The 17,970-nt window shown below is 36.6% G+C and overlaps 1 protein-coding gene across 2 annotated transcripts; it reads left to right on the top strand.

The window, feature by feature from the left end:
* The first annotated feature begins 2,104 nt into the window (after positions 1-2,104).
* On the top strand, positions 2,105-11,947 carry LOC104886553 (LRR receptor-like serine/threonine-protein kinase ERECTA). 2 transcript variants are annotated; one of them, XM_019247496.3, is made up of 27 exons: positions 2,105-3,227; positions 3,775-3,913; positions 4,141-4,212; positions 4,298-4,369; positions 4,469-4,540; positions 4,629-4,700; positions 4,806-4,877; positions 4,998-5,069; positions 5,161-5,232; positions 5,321-5,389; positions 5,475-5,546; positions 5,684-5,755; positions 5,960-6,031; positions 6,165-6,236; positions 6,311-6,382; positions 6,482-6,553; positions 6,659-6,730; positions 6,828-6,899; positions 6,983-7,054; positions 7,139-7,210; positions 7,296-7,364; positions 7,507-7,578; positions 7,696-7,769; positions 8,456-8,584; positions 9,122-9,475; positions 9,953-10,323; positions 11,315-11,947. In XM_019247496.3, the coding sequence occupies exons 1-27, from the start codon at positions 3,116-3,118 to the stop codon at positions 11,681-11,683; spliced, it is 2,982 nt and encodes a 993-aa protein (XP_019103041.1). In that variant the 5' UTR covers positions 2,105-3,115; the 3' UTR covers positions 11,684-11,947. The 2 variants fall into 2 exon arrangements, with proteins under 2 accessions (XP_019103041.1, XP_010669304.1); XM_010671002.4 differs by having other exon boundaries at positions 2,107-3,227; positions 9,125-9,475.
* The last annotated feature ends 6,023 nt before the right edge of the window (positions 11,948-17,970 follow it).

The raw sequence follows: 17,970 nt of genomic DNA, 5'->3' as shown, positions 1-17,970 counted from the left end.
CTGAATTAGAAATGTCTTATACCAGAAAAATGATCATCGATCAAGTGGCTGATATTAGCAATCTAATATGCTACTTTGACAGTTTCAAATTAAATATGTTTGATATGCCAATAGTTGAAATGTTTGAGGAGAGTCTTGATGAGCATGATGATAATCATAGATATGGACTACAAGCTTTTCAATATATTCATGGATGAGCATGCTCTTATCAATACATTAATACCTCATTTCAGTTCTCGAAAATGCTAATTTGATATAGGGTGAGTTTATACCTCATATTGGGAGTTTTAAGGGGAGTCTTGATGAGAGTCTTATGACAAGGTTCGGCTATATTTGAGTAAAGTCTTGGACAAAGTCTTGTGTTTGGGTTTTGATATTCAAGACTTTTTTCAAAACTCTTGCCATGCAAAAGATATATTTTAAGGCCAACAATAAAATGCCATATGTCTAATTCCTTTTTTGTAAAGTAGTGTGAAGATAATACGAGGAATAAAGTATAAAATTGGAATAAGTTTGAAGTGAGTCTGTAGAATCAAAGTTAGTGAAAATCTGATGTGACACAATCTGAAGTTTGGAGTTGAGTCTTAGGGATAAACTCACCCTAAACACTAAACTTCAGATTGTGCCACATTAGTTTTTCACTACTTTTGAAACTTTGCGGACTCACTCGAGACTCATTCCTATTTTATACACTATCCCTCAAACTCACTACAGAATACGTTTTAAATGAATTTTACAAAAGAAGAAAATAAAAATGTCAAGTTTTAAGTGGCTTAGAAATTTAACCCCTTGCATGTCATAGTCTTTGATGGAGTCTTGAATTATCAAACCCACTCCAAGGCTCTCAACTTTTTCTTTCAACATTATTGCATAGTCTTTGCTAAAGTCTCTCAAAGTTTTTGCTAAAGTATCTCAAAGTCTTTGCTCAAGACTTTCCTTCATATTCCCAATATTCATACCTTAAGAATTACTCACTCCGTTTCAAAATATAGCTCATGGTTCTTTTTGCACAAAATTCCAGATGTATATTTGACCTACAATATATTCTATTTCATATTAGTAAAAAATATAAAAAGTTGATATTATGAATGTACATATTGAGGAGAATATAACAAGACCTTACATGAGTATGTTTTTTTTTTATATCAATGAGAATATTTGGTCAAAATTTTTGAAATTTGACTTTCAAAATAAAAATATGAACTATATTTTGAGATAGAGAGAGTACCAGTATTATAGTCCAAAATAAACTCTCACTCTAGTAAATCAAACCATTCTCATTAAGGATGACAACGGATCGGACTTGGATCGGATTATGCATAATCCGACTTTGACCCTATAAGAAGTCGGATTTTAAATCCGAGCTTGACTTCAGCCCCGACATTTGTCTCCAAAATCTGAATCGATAACGAATCAAAATCCGAAAATCCGATTCTGACCGGATTTGAATTTCGAACATGCGACCCCGAACCTGACCCGACTTATTTTTCTGCACATTTTTTTATATAATAGAATAGTCTTCTATAATACAATAATCTAATCGTTATAATTTAATCTAACCATTATAATTTAATCTAATCACTACAATTTAATCTAATAATCATATGGAAATCTTATATAGTACAAATAATCTAAATACTGTTATTATTTTAACAATCATTTATTCAATGAGAAAATCCTATATAATACAATTGGTTGAAAGTCGAGTCAGGTTATACATATAAAATACATTAACATAAATAAGAAAAAAGTATTGATTGACTCAAAAGTCGGAGTTGGATTTAGATGTGGGATTATTTTATAAGATCCGACTCCGACCCTCCTCTGACTCGCCCTCCTCCAACTCGGGGTCAGACTTTTTAAGTAAGGTCGGATTGCTCTTTTGTCAGAGTCGACTTGAATTTTTTTCTGCACATCGAAACGGACTATGGTCTCATCCGGATTGAGTCCCTAATTCTCACCAACTCCTTACTCATCGATTATGGGCAAAGCAAAATTTATAATAGCAATAAATAGTATAGCCTCATATTTAACCCACAAGCCTACAATGTTTCAAAAGAAGAACAATGGGCAAAAGCATAACTACCAAACTAGTGTTACAAACCATAAATGTGAAAATCTCAATAATGACAAGAATTCCAATATCCACCCCCCTACTCAAACCTCACACAAAATCAATTATTTCAAAATTACCAATCTCCATAAAGTAGTACATAAAACAAGCAAATTTTTTTCCCCCTAAAAAAAACACCCAAAAAAAAAAATTATCTCAAAAAAAAGAAAAAGTGAAGAGTTTTAGAGGAGAGATAAGAAAAAGGAGGATCACTGTCAAGTCCAAAAAGTAGTAATAAGGGAGGCGTCTGCAGGTGCTCAGACTTCTCTCTCTCCTGCAAAAAAAATACAGCTGCTCCTGTCAACACCCAAAACAACAGAAAGCGACCCTTCTCTCTTTCTCTCTCATTATCACCTAAAATATGGAGGAAAGAGAAAATTTGATCAAAAACTAAAACCCAAAAAAACTACTCCTAATTTATTGCAAAATTTTTACTAGTAGTTTATAGTAGTAGCTCCCCTATATACTACAAATTACAGGTGGTCCTTTAAAAACCCAGAATTTTTGCAGAGCTAAAAACTAGTCCTTTTCTTCTCTACACTAATGTCACACTGCATTACATAATTTCTGTCCTTCTCTTTCTATCTCTAGAATTGAATTTAATTGAGGAGGAGAAAATGCAATGCACATTGTGTTGAGTTTTTATTCTCAAGAAAGAAAGGGTGCACCTTTCAATTTTTTTTAGGAGAGAGAAAATTGATTAAAAGGGCAAGTTGATCGTGATTTTTATTCACTCTGCTCAGTTTTTGTATGAAATTTCAGTTTGTGGGTCTTCTTCTTCTTCTACAATTTTGACTCTTTTTTTTCCCCTGCTTCATTTCACTTCACTTCTTCAACAGTGCTTTTTAATGTTGAAAACCCAGAAAAAAAGTGAAGTGTTTTTTGGGTAGAAGTTTTTTTTTTCTTCATTTAAGCCTGGAATTTGGATTTTAATTTGTGGGTTTTACTGGGTTTGTTAAAAAGCTTAAAAAAATTGAGGTGGGTTTTTTGAAAAACTCAAAAATGGAGGTGGGTTTTTTCTCTGGATTCCAACAATGGCGGCATTCTCTTGTTACTTTGGTTATTCTTACTTCTGTTCTGTTATCTAGCTTGGGTTCTGTGGACTCTGACGATGGTAAATTTTCTATTAATCTTGTTCTTACTCTTTCTCTCTCCTCTTGATACATTTTTTAATTAGTTTTTGTCTGTGTCTAAACAATAGTTAATTTACCAACTTTCTGTGTGATTAATATAGTAATGCCACTTTTTTTGTCCTTAAATCATTCTTAAAACGAATACCCTGATAGTAGAAAATTTTAGTAGATATTTCTTCTATTTTTTAATTGTCCTTTTCTCACTATTATATTCTCCAAATCTTCCTGAAGTTACAATTATTTAGGAAGGTATTATGATTGTCGTTGATTTAGGTAACAACAGTTATTTGAGCCGTTATTTTATTTTTTTAATAAGTACTTAGGTTTAGTCTTATCATTTGAGAGTGATTTTTTTTAGCTCTATCTTCTTTTTAGATTTGTCAATGCTATTTCTTACTTTTGCTCAATGCTTTCCTTTTTCTGGGTAGGTGAAATACCTTTTGCTGTCTTATCAATTTTTAGTTTGGTATATAATGAATTTGTTTTAATGAACCTTTATTTTTGTGTGTTTGTTTTTTGGATTGAAAGGAGTAACACTGTTGGAGATTAAGAAGTCAATTAGGGATGTAGATAATGTCTTATATGACTGGTCAGATTCACCATCAGCAGATTATTGTGTATGGAGAGGGGTCACTTGTGACAATGCCACCTTCAATATCGTCGCTTTGTGAGTTTTTGTTCATGTTTTCTTCTTCTATGTTTCTCTCTTTATTAAATTTTGTTTTGTTTTTATTTTATAATTTATATATTATTTATGTCTTTTTTGTTTATCCTTGAAAAATAGTCCAACTAAATCATCATCATGCTATTTTGGTTGTTTTGTATATTGGATTTGTTCTTTATGTAAAAGTTTTTAATGTTTTGTTTGCCTTTTGGGTGGTGGGATCAATCTAGGAATCTTTCAGGGCTAAATCTTGATGGAGAAATTTCATCTTCCATTGGAGATCTCAAAAGCTTACTATCAATGTACACTATACTAACTTTCACTTTTTTCCTTATGGCCTTGCCTATATATGATCAATTGCTGATATATCGTATGTTGTTTGAACAGTGATCTTAGTCGAAACAGGCTCTCAGGCCAGATACCCGATGAGATTGGAGACTGTTCTCCTCTGAAGAGCTTGTATGTTTCATTTGATTTGGAACCTAGGTTTATAGGTATACAAACCTCTATATGTCCAAAGCTTATCATGACTTATTTTTCGTGAACATTTGATATTAGGGACTTGTCGTTCAATGAACTTTACGGGGACATACCATTTTCAATATCGAAGTTGAAACAATTGGAAGCTCTGTAAGGATTCATCTGCTACTGATCAGTTGATTGGTTTATTGTGCAATAATGAACTCTTAATTTTTCGTCATCTCAAATGGTCTTCCAGGATCTTGAAGAATAATCAATTGACTGGCCCAATCCCATCCACCCTCTCTCAGATTCCAAATTTGAAAATATTGTAAAGTTCTGAACCCGTGGTTTAGTTGCAAACTTTTGATCATTATCACATTGTTTCAAGTGCTAGATAAGTACAAATTTGATAATTCATTCATCATTTATTCAGAGATCTTGCACAGAACTCTCTAACAGGGGACATCCCAAGGCTTATATACTGGAATGAGGTTTTGCAATATCTGTAAGTATAATACCAGCATTTCGCTGAAGCTTTATTAGATGATGTTGTAAGCATAATTTTTATCGTCTGTTCTGGAGATTGGTATATTCACATACTTCTTGATGACTCGCTGAAATGTAGTGGGCTTCGGGGAAACAATTTGGGTGGGACACTCTCACCTGATATGTGCCAGCTGACTGGCTTGTGGTATTTGTAAGTCATCTATACTTCTAGCTATATATGTACTTCAAGCATTTGACACTTACCTAGATCTTAGTAATGTGGAGTCCTCTAATTTTTGCAGTGATGTTAGAAACAACAGTCTGACTGGAACTATACCTGAGAGTATAGGCAACTGCACTGCCTTCCAAGTATTGTATGTCATTAAACTTCACTCAAGTTGACTTGTTTATACTTTGCAGCTTGATTACTGAAGAAAAATTGCTCATTGTTTTCTGCTTTAGGGACCTGTCGTACAATCAACTCACTGGGGAGATCCCATTCAACATAGGATTTTTGCAAGTTGCAACCTTGTATGTGGATGAAGAACCTCTAACTGTCTAATTATTTGGTTTATTTAATGTGCTCTGACCAAATGACTTTCTTGTCAATGCATAGGTCATTGCAAGGAAATCAACTTTCAGGGGAGATTCCTTCTGTTATTGGCTTGATGCAGGCACTTGCAGTGCTGTAAGTTCCTCTAAAATGAATTTAATACTCCCAGAAGTGTGCTAACTTGATATAAATGATAGTATTTCTTGACCCAGGGAATAGTTCCATTAGCTTTACAATTCTCCTTATCATTGTTGATATTTTGTCACTTTCAGGGATTTAAGCTTCAATCAGTTGACTGGTACAATCCCTCCAATATTGGGGAATTTGAGCTATACTGAGAAGCTGTGAGTATCAAATTTATCTTTTTACTTATGTTTTCTTTTGTTGTTGCTAGTAGATTTTTATAGTTGCCTTGGCCAGTTTAGTATCATATTATCAATCTTTATTGAAATTTAATATTTTGATTATCTACTGAATTGATTATGTTGTCAATGTTTATGTGCTGTATATGTGGTTTAACTGTTTAAGTGAACTGTTGTGTGTTGCAGATATTTGCACGGTAACAAGTTGACTGGCTCAATTCCTCCGGAGCTTGGGAACATGACAAAACTCCATTACTTGTATGTGTTTATGGGCAAAAATGCCATATTTCTAAATCACTATTTCATGAATTGTTTCTGTATCTAGGTGACTTTTTGTTGATGATGCACATTACTAACTGTTTGTCATCTCTCTGTGAATTTGGATTCTTAGGGAACTAAATGACAACCATCTCACTGGACATATTCCGCCAGAGCTTGGGAAGCTTACGGACTTGTTTGACCTGTAAGTTTACTTTTATACTCAGTAAAGGTGGCGGGCATCACATCAAGCATCTTACTTGGTTAATTTTTCTATAGAAATATTGCAAACAACAATCTTGAAGGCCCCATACCAGGCAATCTCAGTTCGTGTGCTAATCTCAATAGCATGTGAGTTACATACTTTATGTTGATCCCTCCAGCTATGTGTTCCAACATTCAATTGTGGTTTAATATTATTTTTTTTCCTTTTTTTTTTGTTTTTGTCAGTAATGTGCATGGCAACAAGTTGAATGGAACCATCCCAGCTGCCTTTGAAAGCCTGGAGAGTATGACATACTTGTGAGTGATACAAACCTTGTGATGAGAAATTAATTAGCAAGAATGATCAAATCACTGAATACTTGTAAGTTCTAACCCAATGAACTTTTTGGAGCCGTTCTGTAGGAATTTGTCAGCCAACCAATTAAGAGGTTCTATTCCACTTGAAATTTCTCGAATGGGAAATCTTGATACGCTGTGAGTTTCGTTTTCTGGTTTCTCCTTTCGGTCTATGTTGCACTTGTCTCCAGATAAATGGTGAGCTTAGTCAAATGATAATTTTTGTTTTATTCAGAGACCTTTCTGACAACCATATCAGTGGATCTATTCCGTCACCTCTTGGAGACTTGGAACATCTTCTTAAGCTGTATGTTTAATTATCTGAAATGCTGATCCATAAGAAGTTCAAAAACTTCATCCATCTTGCTCAATTTTCTATTTTATATGCAGGAACTTGAGCAGAAACCATATAGGTGGATTAATACCAACTGAGTTTGGCAACCTCAGGAGTATTGTGGAAATGTAAATCCTTCGCTGCTGATATCTTTACAATCCTTTTAAGACTTGTACTTACTCCTAAACTAATATCTTTTACCTGCCTTGCAGAGATCTGTCTAGTAATCAGCTTGTTGGTCCAATCCCACAAGAGCTGGGTCAACTGCAGAATTTGTTCTCCCTGTAAGTTCTACTGGATGCTTACTTTCTTTTTACATTTTCCCTCCTGTTATTGGATTGTTACATCTTCATTGTAATATGGTGGCAGGAGATTGGAATACAACAATTTGTCTGGAGATGTGTTGACGCTGATGAATTGTCTCAGCCTTGCCACGCTGTACGTTCTTTAGGAACACTCCCCTGCCCCTGCCCCTGCCCCTGCCCTTAGTTTCAAAAAATTATGGACATCACTTGTAAATAACGTATCTTCCCTTTATATGCCTGACTAATATATCAGCTTACGTGGTTGTTTCTTGCAGAAATGTGTCATATAATGACTTGGTGGGTGATATTCCTACAAGTAACAATTTTTCAAGATTTTCGCCAAACAGGTAACGGCAGTTATGTTAAATAGAAGTGCTCTATGTAATATATGTACCTTCAACTTCGCTGTGGTTTTTTATTTTGAATAGATATGTATCATGATTTTGTCATTTTATTTTTCTCAGCTTTATCGGGAATTCTAATCTATGTGGATATTGGCGTGGTTCAGCATGTCATGATGCGCCTCCCACTGACAGAGGTAAATGTTGCAATTTAAAAGCATGTGTGATGGATTACTCAGTCACGCATCATGCCACTAGTTTTTGAGCAAGTGACATTTTACTTGTACTCCCTGCCTTTCTAAAGATTTAATGTTTTTGCTTTATGACGTTTAACTTTTGACTATTGAATAGTCTTAACTTTGTTGAGATGAATTCCTTTGCTTAATTCATACTTGAAAATGCTACTGCAAACATTTTTGAACTTCTAAAGAAAAAAAGTTTTGCAATTGTTCTTGGGTGTCGGAAATATTATTCTCTACCACCTTTCTAGTAAATTACAAACATGCTAGGGTACTTCAGTCACTTGAATAAATATTGAGCACCTGTTTACTCACTTTAGGCAATGATTTAAATGTCGGTATTGTGAAACACGAGAAAATAGTTACCATCTTCAAACTTGTCTCTGATCATCAATTTAGGCACCAAGTACCTGTAGTAAAGTTTTAGCTCTTTCATCATTCCTTGATCCCTTGTATTTGGTTTTCTAATATATTCTTTTGCATATGGAAAAAAAAGATTCTATGCGATCTCGTTTTCTCAGAATGTTGTGTTTACTGTTTTTCTATTATCTTTAACACTTTCCGTAAATGGCTAGTAAATGTGTGTAATCTGGATGGTCAGTGCTGTTTTCTCTAAGTTATTTTATGTTCTTTGGCGTATGCAGTTTTCATATCCAAGGCAGCCATTTTAGGGATCGCTTTGGGAGCACTTGTGATTCTTCTTTTGATATTAGCTGCAGCTTGCCGTCCTCATAAACCAGCTCCATTTTTTGAAGGTTCCTTGGAAAAACCAGGTTGTTTTTCATACCCGTTCCATGACTTTATTGAGCTACACTTTTGCTGCTTTTGCTTATCATCGGTTTCTATTATTTTTGGGCTATGGGGAGCTGGGTGTGTTTCATCTATCCAAACAGGATGCACCTTGCAATGATATTTGAGGACTCTATTGAGTTCAGCCTTAATCACTCAATGCTAGTGAGAATGTATTAGGGCAACCTCCTTTTTCTGCCCTTTTCCAAATTCTGTTTTTAATTAGCATTAGTTATTAAGGAATTGTATCTCACAAGTCACGAGGTATAATTGGCAATTGATTTCTTGTGACAATGGCAACAAATGTAAAATTGAATTACTGTGGTTATTGATGTCTGGCAGTTTGTTCTGGTTTATTGATGCTCATATTTTTAATTTTCCACATAACGTGTCATCTCAAGGTTAAACGATTGAACTCTTAAATAAAAATATTAGCTAGAAATCGAATAACTGATTGTGCTTTAAGCTGCCTTCTCCGTAATTTCTGTAGTTTTAATATGTGATTATTGTCTGTTTTCTAGCAGTGGTTAGTTATTCATCACCAAAGCTCGTGATCCTTCATATGAACATGGCACTACATGTGTATGATGACATCATGAGGATGACCGAGAACCTGAGTGAGAAGTACATCATTGGTTGTGGAGCCTCCAGTACTGTTTACAAGTGTGTGCTGAAGAACTGCAAACCTGTGGCAATTAAAAAGCTTTATTCTCATTACCCTCAATCTTTAAAAGAATTTGAGACAGAACTTGAGACAGTTGGAAGTATCAAGCACCGGAATCTTGTTAGCCTGCAGGGATACTCCCTCTCTCCATCTGGAAACCTACTTTTCTATGATTATATGGAGAATGGTAGCCTCTGGGATCTACTTCATGGTAAGTTTGTGACTAAAATTTTCATAACTGAACTCTTTTACTCATGGAGTTTTCTGAACGATCAAGTAGATAAAACTGTTTTTTACATGCTTGCTGTTTTTTTTTTTTTTTTTGGCAATGTACATTTATTGAAATGTCCTTTTTATTTAGATTATGCACAGCTGAAATTCGTGAAACTTATTGTTCAATTGAGTGACTTCAGAGGGTTAATTTTGGAGAATACTAAGGTTCTTATTTTTCTTTTTGGCTCATGACTTGCGTAAGTACCTTTGATACCTTCTCGTCCCATATTTGTATGTTATGTTTGTCACTAACTCACTATGTAGATACTATGTGTTTCATGTTTCTTCTTCTCTGTTTCGGATATCTTTCAGTGCAATATAGGTTTTAGGATGTGTTTCTCTCCATTATCAGAACTCTAACCACTGTACTTTAGATCAGGTTTTGAGTTTTCTGCTTAATTCTTGTATTGAACAGGGCATGCAAAGAAGAAAAAGCTGGACTGGGAAACTCGTCTTAGAATTGCATTAGGAGCAGCTCAGGGTCTTGCATATCTTCACCATGATTGCAGTCCTCGTATAATCCACAGGGATGTTAAGTCATCTAACATCTTACTTGACAAGGACTTCGAACCTCATCTTACCGATTTTGGCATCGCAAAAAGCGTGTGTGCCTCAAAGTCCCACACGTCAACCTATGTAATGGGGACCATTGGTTACATAGACCCTGAGTATGCTCGCACTTCACGGCTTACTGAGAAATCTGATGTTTACAGCTATGGGGTTGTTCTGCTTGAGTTACTGACTGGAAGAAAAGCTGTGGACGATGAGTCAAATCTCCATCATCTGGTTAGTTTAGTATTGTAGCTCAACTTACTGTTTGAATAATTATTTCATTGTCTTACTTTTTTGCAAGAGTGCATGATGTTAGAGGTCAAATGATAAATTTTTTGTTACAAGGCTCTTATTCATTTACTACTTCACCCTCACTCTTGCCTACTAGTTTTCACCTGGCGTACGTTAAAAACTAACCAATAGTCTTGCCTCTATTACATCAAGCGAATTAGACAACAAGTGGAAATATGGATTTATATCGTTCGGGAAGAAATTTAGCAAGTATTAAACAATATCTGGGGTTGACAAATAGCTCTAGAAAACCCTAAAGGGCCATTAGATATATAAAGAAAATCATGTAGATGTGCATAAAACCTCCATGTTGAAAATTATCCTGCATTCATTGGAGAAATTTGCTCAAGGTCATCAGTTGCCTGAAAGTACCTCACTTGCTCAACCATTTTACAAGTAGTTCTGTTTCCTTTCCATAAGTTACCTAGCTATCTACAGCGACATTTCTACTTGTCCAAGAGATAGTGAACAATTTAATGATGAAAGTGGTAATGGTAGGTCAACTCACTCCGGTTTTTATTAGTTTACTTGTTTTGACACTATTCATATACATGACTTTGACTATCTCTTGGCATTTGTACATCTTGAAAAATAATCATGTAAGATCTTGTTGGATTTGTCTGAATGTGTATTATTCAAATATCACTTTTTGTTATTTTGGCTTATTGAAAATTAGAGATATTAAGGTTCAAATTAGTGACTCGGCAAATGTGCCCTAAGGAAATGGGTAAACTAATAATAACTGGAGGGAGTGCATTGTAATTTCTAGTACCGTATAATGAGTTTAAAAGAGATCTAAACATGTGCTTGTTTTAGCCAATTGTTTCAAAGCAATATGTGAAAGTGGAGCATTTTTACATCATGGGTGCATGTATCTTGCTGCTTCCCTTAATAAACGCCTAACGTCTTACATAATTTTATCTTAATCATGTAGATTTTGTCCAAGGCGACAAATAATGCAGTAATGGAAACTGTTGATCCAGAGATCACAGCCACCTGTAAGGATCTCGGAAATGTTAAAAAAGTCTTCCAACTCGCACTTCTTTGCACTAAGAAGCAGCCCGGTGATCGACCCACAATGCATGAAGTTACCCGTGTTCTCACTAGCCTCATTCCTGAAACGCCTGTAAAACAAGTTGCTCTTACCCCATTACCGCCACTCCCACCTTCTCACATGCCATCGTACATGAACGAGTATGCCAATCTCAAGTCTCCTCACATGGTTAACTGCCCTACAATGAGCACATCAGATGCCCAGCTGTTCCTCAAGTTTGGTGAAGTAATATCCCAGAACAGTGACTAATTAATATATATGGAGAAGTAATTAATCTTTAGAGCATAAAAACGATGAAATGTGTATATTTTGGTACCAATCATTGCAAGTTAGGAAATATTGAAGTGATAGTACCTAGTAGGGTGATGTCTAATTTATCAAAAAAAATTCACCAAGAGGTGTAAAAGGCTGTAAAAAAAGAAACATTTTAGAGTCAGGGATACCAACTGATGGTAGTTTTTGTAGTACTCCTTAGTATCAAATTGAATATATGTGGGGTCTCTTATCTGCTAAGTTCAAGCTTCTTGTGTGATCTTATTAAGTATTTTTGTGACTTCTGACTGCAATAAATTATTGTGCTCTGTAGTGCAGCAATAATATTATATAGTGGACCCTGTACTGTATTGTATCATTGTGTGTACTACACTGGTAACTGGTAAGTTTTGTTTTGAGTTATCAGACTAATGCTATCTGCCACCATGTTACCTTCTAAGATACCAGTCATGACTCTTGAAGACTCTGATTTTAAATTTTTTGCCAGTAAACAGTAGATTATCATGTTCTATGAGAAATAATGCCAATTTTTGACAGTAAACAGTAAATTACCTTTTCTATTGTCAGCAATAATGCACTCTTGATCTTGAATGCTTGCATTATTTTAACAATATTTGGTTCTTGAATATATAAACTTTGAAGATAGGATAGTTTGCTGGAAATTGTGTAAACTGCTCTTTTTTGGAATTAAGCAAAAATTTTCGAGTCTTAATCTGTTGGTAGACAAGTTTATTCAAATTATACACAATCAAATCATATGTGCAAAGAAGTAAGGCTGCAAGGGTTATCGTAACCTCATCTTTGAGTTGTGTAATTCTGCATATTTGCTTTTGCATGAGAATAGATTAATAGAGAAAAGTGAATTGATTTGTCAATTATGTCCTGTACAGTTTCAATTCAATTAAGCTTTGTTCAAGTTTAGTTCAACTTAGCTACTTTCATCACAATTTTACTTTACTTAAAGTTAAATTTAGCCTAACAGTTTGTTTGGTACAAAGAATTTGGAAGGAAAGGAAAGGAACTGGAAGAAAATTTATTACTTTTCAATGTTTGGTTCATTAAAAAAAAATTAAGTGAAAGGAAATGGGAGGAAATGGAAGGAAAGACTCTTTAATAAAATTTCACTTTACTTTCCTCCCAAAAGCGGGGAAATTTGGAAAGAAAGAGAAAATTTATACCAAACATGGTTTGTTTTCCTTTCTCTTCCATCTTTTTCTTTTCTCTTCCCTTTCTTTCTCTTTCCTTTTTTTCCTTTACTAAAAATAAACCAAACACACTGTAAAGGTACTCAGTATTAAGATCATAATACAGTGGTGTGCTATACTACCTCTATGTTATTTGTTTGTAACAATTTAACTTTAATTTTGATTATAGACCTGAAGCAGATTTCAATATATATTGTCAAAATGAAAGGTTTATTTTTAACTAGATGATAATAAATTTTTTTCAGGATCATAGTGTAATATGGGAAAACAACATATGCGAGAACCAAAATGTTGAAAGTTGAAACTAATATAGTGGCCGCACGAGAGTTTATATTATGGTGAGCCTGATTTGCCTATCTTACAGATAGATCATAGATGCTATCACCACTCTCACTTGGGTACTCAAGCAACCAATGAGAACTAAAGAAGCCTCAATTAAATGGCCGCAATGGTACAACTTACAAGCAATCAAGACCCTCAACATTACAAACGTTAAAAAAGGGCATCTCTAGGTGAACCTCATCTTATATTACTTGTTCATCAATATGGTAAGCTATTTGGGTTATGATAGTGTTAGATTATGGAAAACTCCTTCATTGGAGTGTTATGTATTGATCCATATATATAGGTTTACACAAACCGAGTCTGATCATGAATAGGAAACTATACAAAATATATCCTAACTTTACAGAAATATATCCTTCTAACAAAAATATTATCCTGAGAAAATATATCTAATATTATTCTCTATCACACCCCCGCAGTCATAGCGGGAGGAGGACGCACGCTAAGACTGGATTTAAAATCCAAAAATAATTGCCGAGGGAGTCCTTTTGTGAAAATATCTGCAAACTAATACCGAGTAGGCACATGTAAAACACGAACTTGTCCTAAGGCAACCTTTTCACGAACAAAGTGAATATCCAGCTCAACATGTTTTGTACGCTGGTCCTGAATCGGATTGCTGGACAAATAAATAGCACTGATATTATCACAATAGACAAGTGTAGCCTAACGCAGGGGACAATGCAACTCGAGTAAGAGATTGCGCAACCAACAAGATTCAGCTACAACATTAGCGACGCCGAGATATTCAGCCTCTGCACTGGACCTAGAGATGGTAGCCTGACGCTTAGACGACCAGGATATAAGATTGTCGCCGAGGGAACAACAATTGCCGGAAGTAGAGCGACGAGTGTCAGGACACCCGCCCCAATCAGCATCAGTATATGTGACCAGTCGCAGGGAAGATGAGGGATATAAGTGTAAACCATGATCAATAGTGCCCTGAATGTAGCGCAAGATGCGTTTTAAAGCATCATAGTGAGAGACCCTAGGGTCGTGCATAAAGAGACAGACCTGCTGAACAACATATGAAATATAAGGACGAGTGAAGGTGAGGTATTGTAGAGCACTTGCAAGACTGCGATATAAAGTGGGATCATGAAACTTGGGTCCAGCGTCGGCACTAAGTTTGGATTAGTGTCCACAGAGTAGCAGCTGGCTTGCAACTGCCATACCTCCCGCTCAAGAATTTCTTGGCATACTTGTACTGAGATAGTAACATATAAGACGATCCTGGTACAGCAATACCCAGAAAATAACTCAATGTCACAAATCAGACATGGGGAACTCAGTTTTGAGCTGAGTGATAATCCGTTCCCGTAATAGATCAGAGGAAGTGACCAATAAAATATCATCAACATAGAGAAGTAAATATGCCGTGTCGGAGCCGTGATGAAATGTGAAGAGGGAGTTATCACTTTTGGTGATCATAAAGCCCAGGCGCAAGAGGTGAGAAGCAAAGCATTGATACCACGCACGAGGAGCCTGTTTGAGACCATATAGAGCCTTGCGCAGGCGGTAAACACAATGAGGTGTACGTGAATCAACAAAACCCGGAGGTTGATGCATATAGACGGTCTCACGAAGGTCACCATGAAGGAAGTCATTTTTAACATCAAGTTGATGAATAGACCACTTGCGAGCCAGAGCTAGACTTAAGACAGTACGAATCGTCTGTGGTTTGACAACAGGGAAAAAAGTTTCATCACAATCACCAACTTCCTGAGACCTACCATCACAAACAAGCCGAGATTTGTGCCTTTCAAGGTCACCATTAGATCTAAACTTATGTTTGAACAGCCACATACAATTAACAATATTCACCCCCGTAGGCCTAGGCACCAAATCCCATGTCCCTGTTTTAATAAGAGCACCATATTCATCTCGCATGGCCGCATTCCAATTAGGATCAATTAATGCTTGTTTTGGATTTTTCGGCAAGGGAGATTTGTGAGGAGCTTCAGCATGGAGGTTGTATTTGGGATTGGGTTTAAGGATGCCATGTTTGGACCGGGTGACAAGGAGCGAAGGAGGGGGCCTGGTGGGCTGCATGGTGGGCTTGCCATGCAAAGGAGGGGGCGAGTAAACAGCCATGGGCTGGACTCGCGACTGGACAGGAGGACGGGCCTCGGTAGGCGCAGAAAGCGCTGGGGAGGGGGGTCTGTTGGGGCTGGGCCTGCTGGGTCGCATGGACAGGAGAGGGAGGCGGGACAACATCGGGTGTGGCTGGGGCAGGTGGAGTTTGTATGGGCTGGGCGTGAATCTGGGGTAAAATGTGGGTGAGGAGCGGGGAAGGCTCATCTGTAGTGAGAAAATGGTAGTCACTAACGGAATATTTTGTGGAGGTCATGAAAAGGAATGTGGATTCATCAAAAGCAACATGACGAGACAAAATAATTTTATTAGTGGCCAGATCAAGACATTTATACCCATGGTGATTGGCCGGATAACCCAAGAAGACACAAGGGGTGGACCTGGGAGACAATTATGGGGAGCTGTTGTAACACCCCCGAAATCCACGCGCGCCCACCACTGCTGCGTCGCGTCGACTTCGGGCGTGTTACCGCCGCGATGGAACGCAAGGCATAATAAGAGTTAACGATAACTTAAAACATTAACTTGAAAACTAAAATGCAGGAATCAAAATATAAATACAACTCGGGAATCATCAATGACCCTTTCATTCAAACCACAAAACATATATAAGTCTTAGAAAAACCAATAATACTTATTTAAAAATGCTTTAAATGTAAATACCCAAGCCTAGTCCCCGTATGCTCGAGATTATGCAGCAGCACCAGCACACCTAGTCTGCTCCCCATTGTAGCATCAATGGTTCATCGTAGTTCATCAAACACATAATAACACACAATCAGCTATGCTGAGTACGTAATGAACCATTGAATTTATGTAAACATAAATGATGCACACATGAACAATCTTAAGCATGATGCTACACTATGTTACATCCTTTATCCTTTAACCTTTAATCTTTAATCTTTAATTGGCATCGAACGGGCACCGTCATCTTACTAGAATCATACGGGCTACTGAATCTTAACAGACACTAGGTCTGTTAGATGAAATGCAAATACGGTTTTGTTCCGTCTCACACCCATCACCTTAGTATGCATACCCCCAAGATCGAACGGAACCTTCCGCCTACTTGAGTGTCAAAAATATAAGGACACTACTGTCGTCACAGTAGGCCTGCGTAGGAGCGTAGGACAAGTCCCACACTCCCCCCATTGTTCATCACTTGTAGGGAGTCCAACTACAAGATATTGCCATAATTCATTTTAATATTACCATTCATTTCATAACCACATATAGTCATTTACCTTTCTCTTAGTTACAATGCTCAAATCGTATCTCTTGTAACACTCTTTACACTATGGATACATAGAATCAATTACCTTTTCTCTTCATTAAAATGCTCAAATTGTATCTCTTGTAACACTCTTGTTACACTATGGATACATAGAATCATTTACCTGTCCTCTTAGTTACAATGCTCGAATCATATCTCTTGTAACAACCTTGTTACACTATGGATAGATTAAAAATGCTCTTGTTTATACTACGATAGAATTACGCATTCCAATGCAACATATCAATTTCAATTACAAATGTCTAACCAGACAATCTCAATCAATCAAACGTTCCTATCATGCTTCTAGGTTCCAATAACTAGATTGCAACTAATCATGATACTAATACTTGGATTAAACTGGTACGCGTACGTACCTTGTAACGGAGAATTTTCGTGTCTTAATCGAATGTTCCGCTTATGAAATTGGGACCTAAACCGTTAAATAAAAAGCTTTAGTGCTACGCTTGGTAAATAAACAACTACTACGTAACTAAGACTAACGGTTTAATAATTCAAGTAAACGATTAATAAACCCTTGTTTAAGAATTTTCGTTACTTTTCTTATTATAAAGAGTTTAACGTCTTTTAGGAACAAAGCTAGTGAACATACTAATATCAGTTAGTGTCATTAGTCCACTATCTTTACCAAACCAGTTAACTTATAAGTCCAACCATGCTTTATGTCCAAATCTTATGTCCAAAGTCTTAGGTCCAATCAGTATTATGTCCAAGAGTTATATTCACAATTATAGCAAATAATAAAATGAACTCATTAACTTAATTATTAATTAACTAATTATAATTTAACATAATTATGAAAACATAAATTATAATTAGACTTAATATAATATATTCAATATATAAAATTGATTTTTATACCGTTAAGCTTGCCGGAAATCAAATTCCGGCGACCGATCTCCGGCAACAGCGCAACACACTCGCGCACTACCGCAGCCCTCGATCCAGCCTCGTTGCTCGCAGCACACACACGACAACACGCTTCGTCGCTTGCAGCCTTCGCACCAGCACCGCACTCGCAGCCCTCGTCGCACCAACCTCTCGCACCTTCGTCGCGCTTCGAGCCTCGTCGCACAACGTCGCGTCCTGCTCACTTGTCTCGCACAGCCTTCGCACCCCTCGACGTTTCACCCGACCACACACCACAACTCAGCGCGCACCCTCGTCCCTTGCTCGTCTCGCAAACACCGACACGCCTGCAGCCTCGGACTCGCGAAGCCTCGTCCACGCGAGCCTCGCACAGCAGCACACGGCGAGAGAGAGATGAAGAAAAGGAGGAAACACGACAGAAAGAGAGGCAGCGAAAGGGGAGAAAGAGCAAC

Source organism: Beta vulgaris, chromosome 2, assembly GCF_026745355.1.
Source record: "Beta vulgaris subsp. vulgaris cultivar EL10 chromosome 2, EL10.2, whole genome shotgun sequence".
NCBI classification, from domain to species: domain Eukaryota; kingdom Viridiplantae; phylum Streptophyta; class Magnoliopsida; order Caryophyllales; family Amaranthaceae; genus Beta; species Beta vulgaris.
This window is presented reverse-complemented; position numbering and strand designations above follow the sequence as displayed.